Raw genomic sequence first — 13,474 nt, 5'->3', positions numbered from 1 at the left:
GACAATCTCAACTGGTGGAATATACCGGCAACTGATAATGAGATGCTGTGTGTTTATTGTTGAAATGAGAAGATGCAGGTTGCTTAATTCTATCTCAAAGTGCAGTAGGGGAACCACTATTTATGTACAGGCACGATTTCTTGTAGAATGTTCCTCCTTCTTCCACACCTTGCCACCGACTTGGTCGCCTCACACTTGTGATCTCCAACATTTATCTCTAATTTCATCAAAGCAACGGTTGAGCGAGCCATACGTAGTATATGAGCTAGCATCTGTGAGGTTACTTATTGTGGGGTTGTTCTATTTTTGTCCATTACCGGGGGCTGAAACCAGAACCGCCGGCCCACATTTCTTTGTTGGCTCACCCGAGCTCACCACCGGCTCAGGTTAAAGCAGCGACTACTCAGGATCGTGGGCGAGAAAGGAAACAGTGCAAGTCGATATTCGCATTGCGTATTGTGCTGTTTCACGGGTTGAACATCGATCTTTTCATTTCTTTTCTTTGATATAGATTACACCGAAACACATCAGGCTTAACGCGCGGTGTCTGCAGTGCTAACCTAAATAAGGTTTAGTTTCACCAAGAAATTCTGATTGGCTAGTAAGCCAGGACGACGCCATGTTCCGCACGATTGGCTCCCCTGCGGCTTGCCTTGCCTGTTGCCTCAGGCAGATATGTTTGCCACATTGTCCCTCCTCGAGGACGGGGCCACCCCGTCCAATCCGATCCTCACGCTTTACCACCCTTCCGATCTCACGCCACAGGAACCATGGACTTCTCTTTCAACTTCGGTGAAAAGGTCTCCCAGTGCGAGGAGATCATCGGATATTGCTTCAACGACAAAGTACTCTGCGCTGAGGCCCTGAACACTGCAGGAGACGCAAAGTCTTTCTATATTTTGGATGGCTTTTATAGGCAGATGCCGAAAAACGGCCGCCTCGCTGTCTACGGTGATTCCATCGCCGAGTCGTACTTGTGCAGCCTCTGGGTGCAGCGGGAGCTTGACAAACGTTAGTTGGGAGTTCTTCATTATCTCATTATTTCACTGCATTTTGTTAATTCCCAGCTGGTGACTGACATATGGACATTTGTAAAGATTGTTGGACCACAATTCGGCGTGACCTTCTCGGTAATGAAAATCTTGCCCGAGTCGGCAAGGAGCATGGCATCGACAACTGCATCAACGCCAACGGTGGCACAGCCATGGCTTCGCCTGGAATGATTGCGACGACAGTCGAAGCCATCCTTGGCGCCGTGGAGAGAGACGGCGGCCGTGACGCCCTATCTCGAGTCATGAATCAGCTGCGCCTCGTTCAGCATGCTCTACTTTCATCGGTAACGTTATGCCCCTACCCATTCATTCCCTTTCTATGTGCAGATCGGCTACGAGTCTACTCACTTGATCTTCTAGGTCCCATCGTGGCTGCCCTGGGATTCCCTCTTGCACGGGGACCGTCGTCCTCGTACGCGATCGAGCAATACATGCCTGCATACTCTTGTCCTTGAAAGCCGGGATCAGGTCTCTTGGCTATGATGGCGCTGTCCTCTAGACTTGAATTCGTTCTTCTTTGCCAAGCTATCCAGGCAGGTATTGCTCGATTACGTACGAGGACTTTGGTATCCATGCAAGAGGGAGCCCTAGGGCAGCTACGACGCCAGGACCGCCATGGTCCACTTAGAGGCACCTTTGCGTTGACTTCCATCAAGCAAGACGTTGAAGGTTCCTCGACGTCAAACCTACCGAGATTGACCTGGGCACTCCCTCAATGTCATCGTCACCGCCATCGGGTTTCTAACTAGACGGTCATAGGACTGATCCCTTAAATCAACCCGGAAGGTGGCCAGTTGCGGTATATGGGAGGGAGAGTCGAATGACACGACTAGGAGGCAATACGGGCATGACTTTTGTAACTTCTGATTAGACAGGACCCTCTTTTGTTAGCACACCTCGGTTCTGCCGACAGCTCTAATTTATACCTAGAGTTCTCATCCCTCAACTAGTCACTAACGCGACGCTCTCCCTCGGGTAGTCCGCTATCCATTGCTAATCTCCCAGCCCTTGACGATAAAACACTTCACTATGTCCCAATCCGAGCCTCCTCATAGCTCAGAGAGCAATTCAAGACGCCGAAGCCGAAGGCCCAGCCCGAGCGATCAATCACGCCCTCGAAAACGACAGCAACAGACCCGACCAGCCAGGTTCAGCCCACCACTAAGACAACCACCCCACTAATCGGCCACCCCCAAAGTCGGCCACCTTCCCACCTGCAAATCCACAAGCTAATACACTACAACCGCGATTTCTCATACATTTCACGTCCCATCCAAAAAATAATACGTGCATCTTCATTCTCATGCCTAGTTACACCGAACAAGACCTCCAAAATTCTGTTAACGACATTCTTTCGGGCATACCTATACGGAAAGCTACATCCACGCGTGGCGTACCGCGCCAGACCATCAGTGACAGAATTTCAGGCCACACAACGCGAAAAGAGAGTCATAAATATCGGCAGAGGCTCTCCAAAGAGCAGGAAATAAGCCTCCGTAAATATATTCTCATTCAGCAAGAGCTAGGCATGCCTCCAACCATACTTGGGCATTGTAGAGTAGAGTGGGTCTCTACCCACTACTCTACCCACTACTCTATCCACCACTCTACCCACTCTACCCACCACTCTACCCACTCTACCCGGGCTCCACTCTACTCTACAATGCCCAAGTATGCCTCCAACTCACAGTCAACTTCGCGATTTCGCGACCCGCATTCTTAGGAACGCCGGCGGCACTCAACCGCTCGGAAAACACTAGGTTAAGGGCTTTTTAAGCCGCAATCGTGAAGTAAAGACCGTCAAAGGCAAGAGAATGTTTTCAGTACGTTTTAACGGGGCTTCAACTGAGATTATGAAGGAGTTCTTCAGGCTTCTCGCCCTCCTGGAGGTAAAGGAGATCCTCCAAGAGAACCGACACAATATGGACGAGATGGGGGAGATAGAGGGCCAAGGGAGCAATGGACTCGTGATTGGAAGCTCGGAAAAGAAGATTGCAATAGTCAAAGAGCCCGGCTCGCGCTTATGGACTACAATTATCGAGTGTATCTCAGCCACCAGCAGGGTACTGGCTCCCTTGGCGATCTTTAGGGGAAAGACGATCCAACAACAATATTTCCCGGATGAAACAGGCTTCCTAGAGGATTAGAACTTCACGGCGCGTAACAAAGGAAAAATGAGCCCTGAATCCAGAAGACGGGCCTTTCGTGGTCTTGGCTCTAGAGCTGAGATACCCCACATTTGCTTGGATGAAGATGAGAGGGTTTCGAACGATGCCGGGGTTACCTTCGATGTGGATAGCGCCGTGACCTTCCCGAGTAACCTGAACAACTTGGTGCTTCACCCTCAGATGCGTGGTAACGGCAGAGCCTTTGACAGAGAGTGCATATCGGACTTCGCAGCGGGAGGGTTTCAGAAAATGAGTAAGAAAGTAAGGTGTCCAGTGCTGGGCTGGAGCGCATGGGGATAGCCGCTACTTAAAAACTCAGCTTGGCCAGGAATAAGAAGCAGGCAAGCACTCTCAGTCTCATGAAGCGTCGTGTGGTGAAGAAGAAATAGGGGAACGACAAGGGTCTCGCACGGACGAAAATTACGACGCATTTCATGGGAAATTGGACGGACATCGCGCGTGCACGGGCCAGATTGTGTGTATTGCGTCGCAATGTTCGCAGCAATCATTGGAGTAGGGCTTCTCTTCATCAAGCTATCTTTGCTAATCGTTTCTAGCAGAACCGTGACCGTATATACACTTCGCATCAGAACAGCCATCACGCCGATCCTTGAAACAACGGCCCTGGCGGGCGATATACCACAGAGCATCAAACTCAACGTCGCTCAATGGTGGGTGACGGTGATTTCTCGGGCAGCCCCTACATTCTCCCCGCAGAAAAAGCCAGCTGCAAAGGTTCAGTCGTTTCATCCTTTCAACCAGCTGTTGTTCAACACTTAGAGGAGGATCCGCACGCCTCCCATTGTTTGCTGATATCGGTCCTAATCTCGCGAACTGACGCGGAGGAACCGCATAGGAAAATACCTGACCACCTTGTACAGAACTATACGTTCCCTCCTGAGAACCAGTAAATGTGAACACGCTGCGAAACTGAGTGACATGCTTGAACCCAAGTTTCCTAATAGATGGCGCAGCAGGGCTCCCGACGAGCAGCGTTATGCGTTCCAGGGCCGATTTATCCGCAACAAATTGGCCGAGGAACGGAGCATAACCAGAATCATGACAACAAGCAAGAATGATATGCTTGCATTGAGGACTCTCCGCGAAGAACTTTAGATATTCTGCAGACTTCTTAGTGATCTTATGAGCATTACTGGTTAGTATGCATCGTACCTCGAATTTTGTTGTCTGCCCTTTCCTTACCAAATCCCACATCAACGAAATCGAACATAGGCAAACGGCTACTAAAGCCTGCGCAAAAAGCCCTTACCTGGGCCGTGTCTTTTACTCGCGCCTCCCGGACGAGTCTCGACCCTAAACCGTCCAAGTGAGCGAAGGCTTTGACGACCACATCTAGTCTATCAGAATCATCCACGATGGTCCGTAAATACTCTTGTGTAGCTGTAAGCAGCTCATCAGCCGCTTCTTCGCCTCCTGTAGATGCCGCCTTGATAAATCTGTCTTGAAACTAAATCCATGTCAGAGTTAGCACCACATAAGCCTCGTGCATGCTTAGACTAATGCCTACAGCATAGCCGTCCGCATCAGCATCGATCAACACGACCGCAAACGGTCGTCGTTCCTTGTAGAGAGTGTCAGTTACTACAGCTTACGATTCCATGTGAATTCGATCTTTCTCTCACCACGATTCTGCCTCTATTTCGGAGGGCAAGTATATCCTGCTGCAGTCGTCTCCGAGCATCTTGCTCAGCTTGGAGATCTAGCTCTGCTTGCTCTAGTTTTGCATCGGTATCTTCCAGCTTAGTGATGAGCTCCTGCGGATATCGAGTCAGCGCTGGCCACAGAATAGTCAGTCTGTAAACAGCGGGTATGAATCCGTACCTCAATCAAGTCCGACCGTTGCTCCTCGGCAATTCGGAGTTCCTTCAAGCGCTGGCGGTAAGACTGTGGTTGAGGGCTCATCACCGTAGATGATGGCAGGATTACAGCTTCTCCTGCGAGACAACGACTCACCCCAGGTCGATATTTTGGAAAAGCACGAGCAGAAGAGAAGTAGTTCGGAAACGAGAAAACTGCTCAGAAAGCGGGGCAAGGGCGGCACGAAAAACAAGGGGGTAATGCCAGCCATCATACATGCAATACTGTAATACTCGGTATACCCTTATATCCGTGCCCCTTGTATTCAGCCCCTGCCCATGTCAGACGAGAATTCAGGAGAGAAGCTGCGTCGCGAACGGAGTAATTGGTGAGGGACTAACACGGCCGCCCCGCTCGCAACCTCCCCTACCTTCACCACCTCATTATGATAATATCATCATCACAGCTGTGGGTAGAGCCCATGAAAAAAACCCAAGTATCGCGATCTACTAACGTACATGATACGAGTGGTCAAAACAAACGAGCGGCCAATTCCACACCCGGATTCTCGTTTCTTTACTTCAACCCACATTTCTAGTACTACGGTAGCTCATGACGGAGCGGATTTCTTGGCGAGCGCTGCAATCCTCGGGGAGGTCGTCGAGAACCAACCTTGGAAACCTCTCGCCCCTACCCTGTCAGGATCTCGACCGTATATCAGCATGGGGGGCGTCGCAATGAAGCCTGTCTCCGAACTTGCTCGTAGAGTCCACGACCTTCGTCCTTGTGTGGTAACTTGGCGCGGCTTTCGCGTTTGAATAGGTGGTTCGGATTGTCCAGTTGCTCCCGAAGGATCACTAAAGTGTTGAGACTTGACTTGATACCCGCGGACTGGTCTTCAAGATTGTTCGGTAGTTCGAAAAGTGCTTCCGTCACGTCGTCATTCGAATCCTGTGATGGGCTAAAAAGGATCCTCCCCTGGGCCAGTAGCCCTGAAAAAAGCAAGAGACAGCGAAATGCCAGGTTTGCTAAGGTTTCAACTTCCAGGATAACAGAGTCCATGATACTGCGAGCATTAGGACGCTGGGCCAAGGATCTCCTCGGCTGTTCCTCGTGGCGTACCAGGCCTTCTTCTCCCGCCAGAATCGATGGTGTTGCCATGATTTGTCCTGTCACCTCGCCCAAGTGGCGATACATGTCTTTGGCTAATTCCGCAATACTCTTCGAGAGGTCGATTCTATCAGGGCTGAAAATGGTAATTGGAAGCTCGATGCTCAGCTGGACCTGGGATAACGCCTCAGTTGCGACGTTTTCGAGTTCCTCAAGGAGCTCTTTCTGACGAGAGAGTCGCGTTTGCAGCCGTGCCAGAGTCACAAGTTCGTCGTCAACTGACGATTCGTTTTCATGAATGTTTAAAGAATCAAGCTGTTTCTCAAGGTCGACGTCATCGCCATCATCTGCAAACCCAACGTAGTAGCTTTTCCGAGCGGGCGAAACCGCTGAGACGGCCCCCTGGCCCTGGAACAAGTTTTGCCGACTTCCGAGCTCGCCCAGTCGGCTGAGTATGTCTTGTTGTGCAGGATGATTGTAATCCTTCCATAAAAGACAGAGCTTTGCAATATCTCGGGCGCCTTCGTTGTAGTCTGAGGTAAATAAGTGTCTCAACATCATGTCCACCTCCTGGCGTTGATATTCAGCAGGGGCACCTTCGAAACTTAGGACTGGTATTGGCTCTCTCCTGCCTCGCTTCATCTTCCGCAGGATGCTTAAAATAATGAGCGTGTTCTCCAAATTTCCAGGATCTCTAGATCCATTCTTTCTGGATATCCTGAAGAGTTAGATGGCACTCTTATAGGTGAAAATTTGTGCACTTACTCATGCTCCGTCGAGCTGTCGTCGCAGATTGCGCGTATCCACTTGGGGACTATGGTTGAACCGGCCAATTCGGCAAATGCCAAGGCAAAATGACATATAAGGAGCGTTCGACAGCAGGCCTTTCGCGATTTATCGTAGCATACGGCCGCAGCTGGATGAAATGACCGGATTGCGGTTGTAGTAGCCTGCCCTATGTCCACTTGGTCGTGAAATGGCCAAGTGCCGACTCCGCACGACTTGAATTGAGCGAGGAATGGCTGTTCGCAAGGTTTTTTCCAACAACAAAGAATAACCTTGGGCTTTTTAAGCCTCAAGATTTCCTCGATCAGCTGATGGCATCGCTCCGAGGGAATAGACGCTGAATCCTGGGGTTTGAAAGAGAATGCGTCAAGGACGGTGACAGTATGAATGCTCCGAGCTCCCTTGGAGCTGAATCTGATGAGTTCATCAACCCTCTTCAGCGTCTCGCATCGCTTCACAAACTCGCCAAAGGTCCCGCGGTAAGTTTGCGATACATGTGGTCGCTCCAGAAGTATGACCAAGTCCGATGGGCCGGAGGCGAGACTGCATGCTTGGTCGATTTCGTCTCTCGGTCGCGCGAATTCCTCACCGAAATTCCTGATGAGATTCACGGCTTTGATGTCCTGCTCACTTGACAAGCAAACTGGTGGCTCGCAGACAAGTTTCTGGACGCAGCGCGGAACAGGTATGTCAAGGCAAAGCATTGTGCTATCAAGACTATGGAGTCTCTGTTGACGCGGTGGTTTGAGATGATTGTTATAAAGGAGATGGGAGTGCAAACTGCCGTTGCTGAATTTCTTAGAGTGTAATCGAGCGTCACGTGCAGATCGTCGAGCGAATAATGTTCACCCATGGATAAGTCATCACTCTAGTCTCAAGTCAACCAACCAAACACATTCGTTGTTGCGCAACAATGCGATTGTAAACTCCTCGCTTAGAGTTTGTGGCAGGGGGATACTTTTACGGCCGTCGAATCATCATTCTTTATTAGGTCATTGGGTAAATGGAAGGCGTAAATATGACGATAATTCTCGTAACGGTTATGAAGATTTCGAGGACAGTCATCAGCTGTTGATGCCTGAGGTGGTAAACGTATATGTATGTATGTATGTTTTATTACGCCCGGGAGAACTAATCTCATAGGGCCGCTAGATACGCTAAGCCAATTACACTTCCGTCGTGTTGATCCTGACCACAAAAGAAAGCCCAACTTCTCTCTCCGATTCTTTTTGTTCCAGCCTCGCTTGACTCTGTTTGACAGGCCTGCTTGAAGGCCGATTTCTCCAAGTGTTCAGCATCCTATCCCCAGCAGCTGAAGCATGGTCTGTCAACTTGAGGCTGTTCAATATTAGTAGTCAGCTGTGGTGTTAGTGTTTAGCATATTCTGTTTCCCTTTTCACCTCAGTCTTCCTGTCGCCATTGCAAACCTGACTGCCGCTCGCACCGCCTCTAGGTTAGGTGCCCATTTGGACCCATCCGCCGCCGACTTTCCACCCAGAAAGAAGGAAAGGTTTCCCATCATGCCTTGTCCCGCTTGTCGCATGCCTTCACGTTCCGTGTCCCATCTCGAGCATCGGAAAAGAAAGTGCTCCATCGTCTCAGGTGCGCGTCCGCACTCACACACGTCCGACTCCGCGGCTCCTATCTTGCTCAGGTAACTGTTGATCCTCGCCATTCCTGTACGAAGCTGCGAGAGCACGTCGGCTTCTTGCCTCTTCAGGATATCGTACAGCGCTTTCGTGTGCTTGCCTGGTAGGGCTCGGTCGATCCGCTTGGAGTAGCCGCCCACTCTGTCGGGTAGTCTCTGTTGCTGACGCAGCTGCGCCGCCACCAGTCTGGTCCGAGTGGAGCGGGCCTGGTACGGCAGCGATTGCGGCGTGCATTCTGCTCTGGTTGCTCTCTGCGCCTGTCTCTTCGCCTTGCGGCCGATGATGAGGTCGTCGTCCCGGGATGGTATCCATATCATCTTGACCCTGTTATTTCCCTTTCCCAGTCGTTCGGTGTGCTCATAGATCTGCCGGATGGTGATCTGACCGGATTGCTGTCGTGGCCGTGCGATCGCTTTCAGTGACGACTGGCTGCTTGACAACACCGTGAGTTCTCGATGTTGCAGACCATCGGGCATGCATCGCAACGCCATCGCTATCGCCTCCAGTTCGGCCGTGTATGGGTTCTGGTCGTCTCGTGACCCGAGGGTGACCGAGTATCTGGCCACTATCTTGTCTCTCTGGTCCGACGATCTGTATGCTACGATGCCGCCTATGCCTACGAGCCCTTCTCTGTCGGAAGCACTGGTCGCAATGACAATGTCGTTGGCGCTTTTGGCTGCTGTTATCGCCGCTTCACGATCAGCCTCGCATACCGTCGACACACGGCTGTGCCACGGTGGTACCGTATAAGCTTGGATCGTCTCCATCCGCTCGATACCGCTCCCTTCGTGCGCAAGTACTAGTCTTTTCAACGGTGACATGTATCTCCGACTCACTGACACCCTGAGTGTTGCGAGCGGATGTGTCTTTGGTAGGGTCTGGATGTTGATGTATAGCCTCGTGCCGGCCTGAGCATATCGCTCGCATACCGTCTGGATGCTGGCCTCCGCTTCAGCCACTGCCGTCGACACCGTTCGAAAGGCGCCTGTGATCGCCTGTGCCCCTACTTTCTGTGCCCTGTTGAGCCAGGTTAGTTCTCTTTCGCCGCATGCATGCGACCACACGACGGAGGCGTAGTCCATGACCGGGGCAACGGTGGCGACGAAGAGCTGTCTGGCACTGTGCGGTGAAAGCATCTTGAGTCTCCTTAGACATATGGCTGCTGAAAGACCTTTAGAAGCGGCCTTGGCCATGTGTTCCTTGAACCTGAGCTTCGTGTCCATGACCACTCCCAAGATCTTGGCCTTCTGCTTCGGCTTGACTTCCTCTCCCTTGATCGTGAACGGCGCATCACTGGAGCGTTCAGCGACACGTGTGAAGTGGATGACGGTTGTCTTGTCGCATTCAAACGTCGCTCCACTGCGTCTCTCCCACGCTAGTGCTCGGTCAATGATGGCCTGCATGCCGTCCCTGTTCGCCTCCGCCGTCGGCCCTGTGACCCAGGCTGAGTAGTCGTCAACGAACGCGATCGAGCCGCCCTTCGAGTCGATCCTGCTCTGCACTAGGTCTGCGTTGAAGAAGAGGAAGAGCACAGACGACAGTGGCGACCCTTGCGGAAGGCCGGCCTGTGGCAGCTCCCGTCGCTCAGAAGTGTAGCCGTTCACGACGATGGTGGCCGTGCGGTTTGAGCAAAACGCATCTATCCACTTCACAAGCCCCTTGGGGATGCCTCTTGCTTCGAGTCTTTGCAGTAATCTGTCCTTGAACACTCCGTTGTAGGCACCCTTGACGTCGAAGCTAACCAGACTGAACACTTGGCGGTTCCGCCATGCTTTGTAGACCTGTTCCTGGAAGAGCAGCAGTGCCTGCTCTGCCGACCGCCGTTTTCTCGCCCCAGAATGGTTTGTGGGTAAGAGTCCGAACCTCTCGACGACGTACGAAATTCTGTCAGCTACTACTGCTTCGAGGATCTTGCCCAGCGTCGACAAAAGCGAGATCGCCCTCCATGCCTTTGCGATCCTGTAGTTTCCCTTGTCCGGTTTCTTGAGCGGAATGATCTTGGCGCTCCTCCACTGGTCCGGTAGTTGTCCTTCGCCCAGTGAAGTGTGGAACAGATGCATAACGCGCTCCTTCACCACCGGCCACAGCTGTTTCCACACCATCGCCGGCAGCCCGTCTTCCCCGGGCGCTTTCCACGCCTTGGCTTCCATGATCTTCTCCTCCACTTCCTCCATCGTCAAGTTCGGCATGGCCACTTCTCTCCGCCGCGGTCGCGGGCCTTCGTCTTCTATGGTTGCCGGCAGCGGTGGGAAGAATGCACTGAGCAATTCTTCCGCCTGCTCGGCCTTGTCCTGCGTCGTCATCCCGTCCGCTCTTTTCAATGGGGGAATCTTGTCACTGGCCATCCCGCCTCCGGGTTTGAGGTACGTGGCGGCTTGCCAGATGTTGGTCCCGTCTGCGAGGAAATCATCCCAATGGGCCTTCTTCTGCCTTTTGATGGTGTCGTGATACTCCTTGGCTGCTTCCTTGGCTCTGTTTTCTAGGTTGTCAATCCGGTGGCCTACACGGCGCTGGGACCTCGCCAGGTTCCTCCAGAACGTATACGCCCTTCGAAGCCTCGTAAGGTCTGTTGTCCACCACCTCTTCGCGTACGGCGATGGTTTAGCCCGTGGAACCAGTTCGTGGACCGCATCGAGAACCACCTCCATCAGCCTGTCCGTCTGTGCCTGAACTCCGCCGTCCCACGGAAGTGGTGCGAGCTTGTCTTTCACCCTCTCCCTGATCGCATTCCACGGTGCATTCTTGAAAAGTAATCTTGGCTCAACCGTCCTTTCAGGCGTCGAGAGGTCAAACTCTGTTCGGATTGCCCTGTGATCTGACCCGTGTTCGGTCGGGTGGATGCCGCAGTGGACCACCTCTTCTGCCAACTCGGACGATGCAAGCATCAGGTCGATCGTGCTTTCGCAATCTGGCCCTTTTGTGCGGGGTACTCCATCCCGCAGAGTTACTTAAAGCATACGGCTAGATTACTAATGCAGTTGTTTCATGAGGCCGTGAAGATCATGCCTACCCTGCGACAATAGCCTTTCGGCAACACCCAGACGCCACGAATCAGGAAACACAGAAAGAGGGACTCCTGCTCGCCGAGATACTTTGCAGCTGAATTAAAAGCAATCTTCAACAGTCTGCTTGCCTTTCCTCCACTTTACCATGTCCTCTCCACGACCTACCCGCCGCGACAACTTCGAGGTCGCAATCATCTGCGCGCTGCCGCTAGAGTACGACGCGGTTTCCTACATCTTCGATGAGTTCTGGGACGAAGACGGTGATCAGTATGGGCGAGCGGCAGGAGATCCCAACAGCTATACAACTGGGCGTGTGGGCAACTACAACGTCGTTCTGGCTCTCCTGCCGCACATGGGGAAGGCGAACGCGGCCAGCGCGGCCGCCAGCATGCGATCGAGCTATGGCGGCTTGCGACTGGCCCTCCTAACCGGAGTGTGCGGTGCGATGCCTCGCAGTCGAGAAAGCGAAGTCTTGCTAGGCGATGTGGTCATCAGCAAGACCGTTATCCAGTACGATTTCGGCCGGCAGTATCCAGACAAGTTCATACGCAAGAACACCGTCGAGGACAATCTTGGCCGACCGAATAAAGACGTTCGCAACCTGCTGGCCACATTCGAGACCGACCGGGGCCTCGACTGGCTGGAACAACGCACCGCCCATCTCCTCCAGCAGCTCCAGGCCAAGATCGCCCAGACGAGGCGTCGAGGCAAGTACGACTACCCCGGAACGGCGAAAGACAAGCTATTCGAGTCGGCATACCGCCACAAACACCATGTATCGCCGAGCTGCATCTGTCGCGACTGCTTCAGCGACTCAGATCCCGTTTGCGACGAAGCGCTCAACTCGTCGTGCGCGAATCTCGGATGCGACGACACCCATCTTATCGTGAGGGAACGGCTCCAGGCCAAGCAGCAGTCAGAACACGATGGCAGCGATACGGCTCAGCAGCCCGCGGTGCATGTGGGAGCCGTCGCGTCGGGAGATACTGTGCTGAAGTCGGCTGCCGACCGGGAGAGGCAATCGAGGGAAGCAGGCGTGATCGCATTCGAAATGGAGGGCGCTGGGGTCTGGGACGAAGTGCCATGCATCGTGGTCAAGGGAGTGTGCGACTATGCGGACAGCCACAAACACAAGGGATGGCAGAACTTTGCGGCGGCGACGGCGGCCTCGGCGTCCAAGGCAATTCTAGAACGCTATATCCGAACCGATAAGGCTCAGGATGGAGCAGCCAGGCCGTCGCGATCTAACCGACCCTTCTCGACGGTCCCCTTTCCGCCGGATCCCAAGTTCGTTGAGCGTACAGACATCCTACTCTGGCTGCGAGATCAAACCACGCAACCGGGCAGCCGCGCTGCGCTCGTCGGGCTCGGCGGCATCGGGTAGGCTGAATGCCCTATGACCAGAGACATTGCTGACTGTTGAGACCGTATGACTAAGATGGCCCGATCAGGGGGACCCATACATGTACGTCTAGGCGTACAAATAAGATCCGTTATGTAAGAGGCATGTGTGTGTTAGAATGAGGATAGGAATTGACAAGGGTAAGGATCACAAGTATCGTGAATAACTTCACGGTCAACATGAACCCCACACCACAACGAGCGTTAGGCAACAGCCTGCTGCCTATGGGATCGGCAGACTGACCACAGGTATAAGAGACCAACTCTTGTCACTCCTTAGATAGAAGAACAAGCACAATGAAGTCTCTTCTGATCACACCCACTGTTGCACACCTCGTCTTTTGAGAAAGTGGCCTTATGTTCCATATGCCTCTACCCAGATTGTCACAAGAGTGCACCCCAAGAGTCAGAGTGGTGTTACAGATCTGTTGCAGGTTCGGCAGGTCTCGTATCACACCCTCGTCTTGTCGAATATAATGAGGACG

The 13,474-nt window shown here is 52.7% G+C and overlaps 5 protein-coding genes across 5 annotated transcripts; 2 read left to right on the top strand and 3 right to left on the bottom strand.

Annotated features, from left to right (window-relative positions):
* Positions 1-770: 770 nt before the first annotated feature.
* MRS44_018320 (uncharacterized protein) lies at positions 771-1,507 on the top strand (the record flags this gene model as incomplete). The annotated part of the gene is made up of 2 exons (XM_065616515.1): positions 771-1,011; positions 1,098-1,507. The coding sequence occupies 2 exons, from the start codon at positions 771-773 to the stop codon at positions 1,505-1,507; spliced, it is 651 nt and encodes a 216-aa protein (XP_065472587.1).
* A 1,680-nt stretch (positions 1,508-3,187) lies between these two features.
* MRS44_018319 (uncharacterized protein) lies at positions 3,188-5,143 on the bottom strand (the record flags this gene model as incomplete). Its single annotated transcript, XM_065616514.1, has 6 exons — positions 3,188-3,420; positions 4,060-4,341; positions 4,394-4,688; positions 4,749-4,802; positions 4,864-4,995; positions 5,063-5,143. The coding sequence occupies 6 exons, from the start codon at positions 5,141-5,143 to the stop codon at positions 3,188-3,190; spliced, it is 1,077 nt and encodes a 358-aa protein (XP_065472586.1).
* A 612-nt stretch (positions 5,144-5,755) lies between these two features.
* MRS44_018318 (uncharacterized protein) lies at positions 5,756-7,638 on the bottom strand (the record flags this gene model as incomplete). The annotated part of the gene is made up of 2 exons (XM_065616513.1): positions 5,756-6,857; positions 6,914-7,638. The coding sequence occupies 2 exons, from the start codon at positions 7,636-7,638 to the stop codon at positions 5,756-5,758; spliced, it is 1,827 nt and encodes a 608-aa protein (XP_065472585.1).
* A 692-nt stretch (positions 7,639-8,330) lies between these two features.
* MRS44_018317 (uncharacterized protein) lies at positions 8,331-11,468 on the bottom strand (the record flags this gene model as incomplete). Its single annotated transcript, XM_065616512.1, has 1 exon — positions 8,331-11,468. The coding sequence occupies one exon, from the start codon at positions 11,466-11,468 to the stop codon at positions 8,331-8,333; it is 3,138 nt and encodes a 1,045-aa protein (XP_065472584.1).
* A 265-nt stretch (positions 11,469-11,733) lies between these two features.
* On the top strand, positions 11,734-12,972 carry MRS44_018316 (uncharacterized protein; the record flags this gene model as incomplete). Its single annotated transcript, XM_065616511.1, has 1 exon — positions 11,734-12,972. One exon carries the CDS (start codon positions 11,734-11,736, stop codon positions 12,970-12,972), a length of 1,239 nt encoding a protein of 412 aa, XP_065472583.1.
* Positions 12,973-13,474: the final 502 nt, after the last annotated feature.

Source organism: Fusarium solani (assembly GCF_023522795.1).
Source record: "Fusarium solani strain SB1 chromosome Unknown bctg00000015, whole genome shotgun sequence".
Taxonomy (NCBI): Eukaryota; Fungi; Ascomycota; class Sordariomycetes; order Hypocreales; family Nectriaceae; genus Fusarium; species Fusarium solani.
Note: the sequence above shows the minus strand (reverse complement) of the source record. Positions and strands in the feature narration are given on the sequence as shown.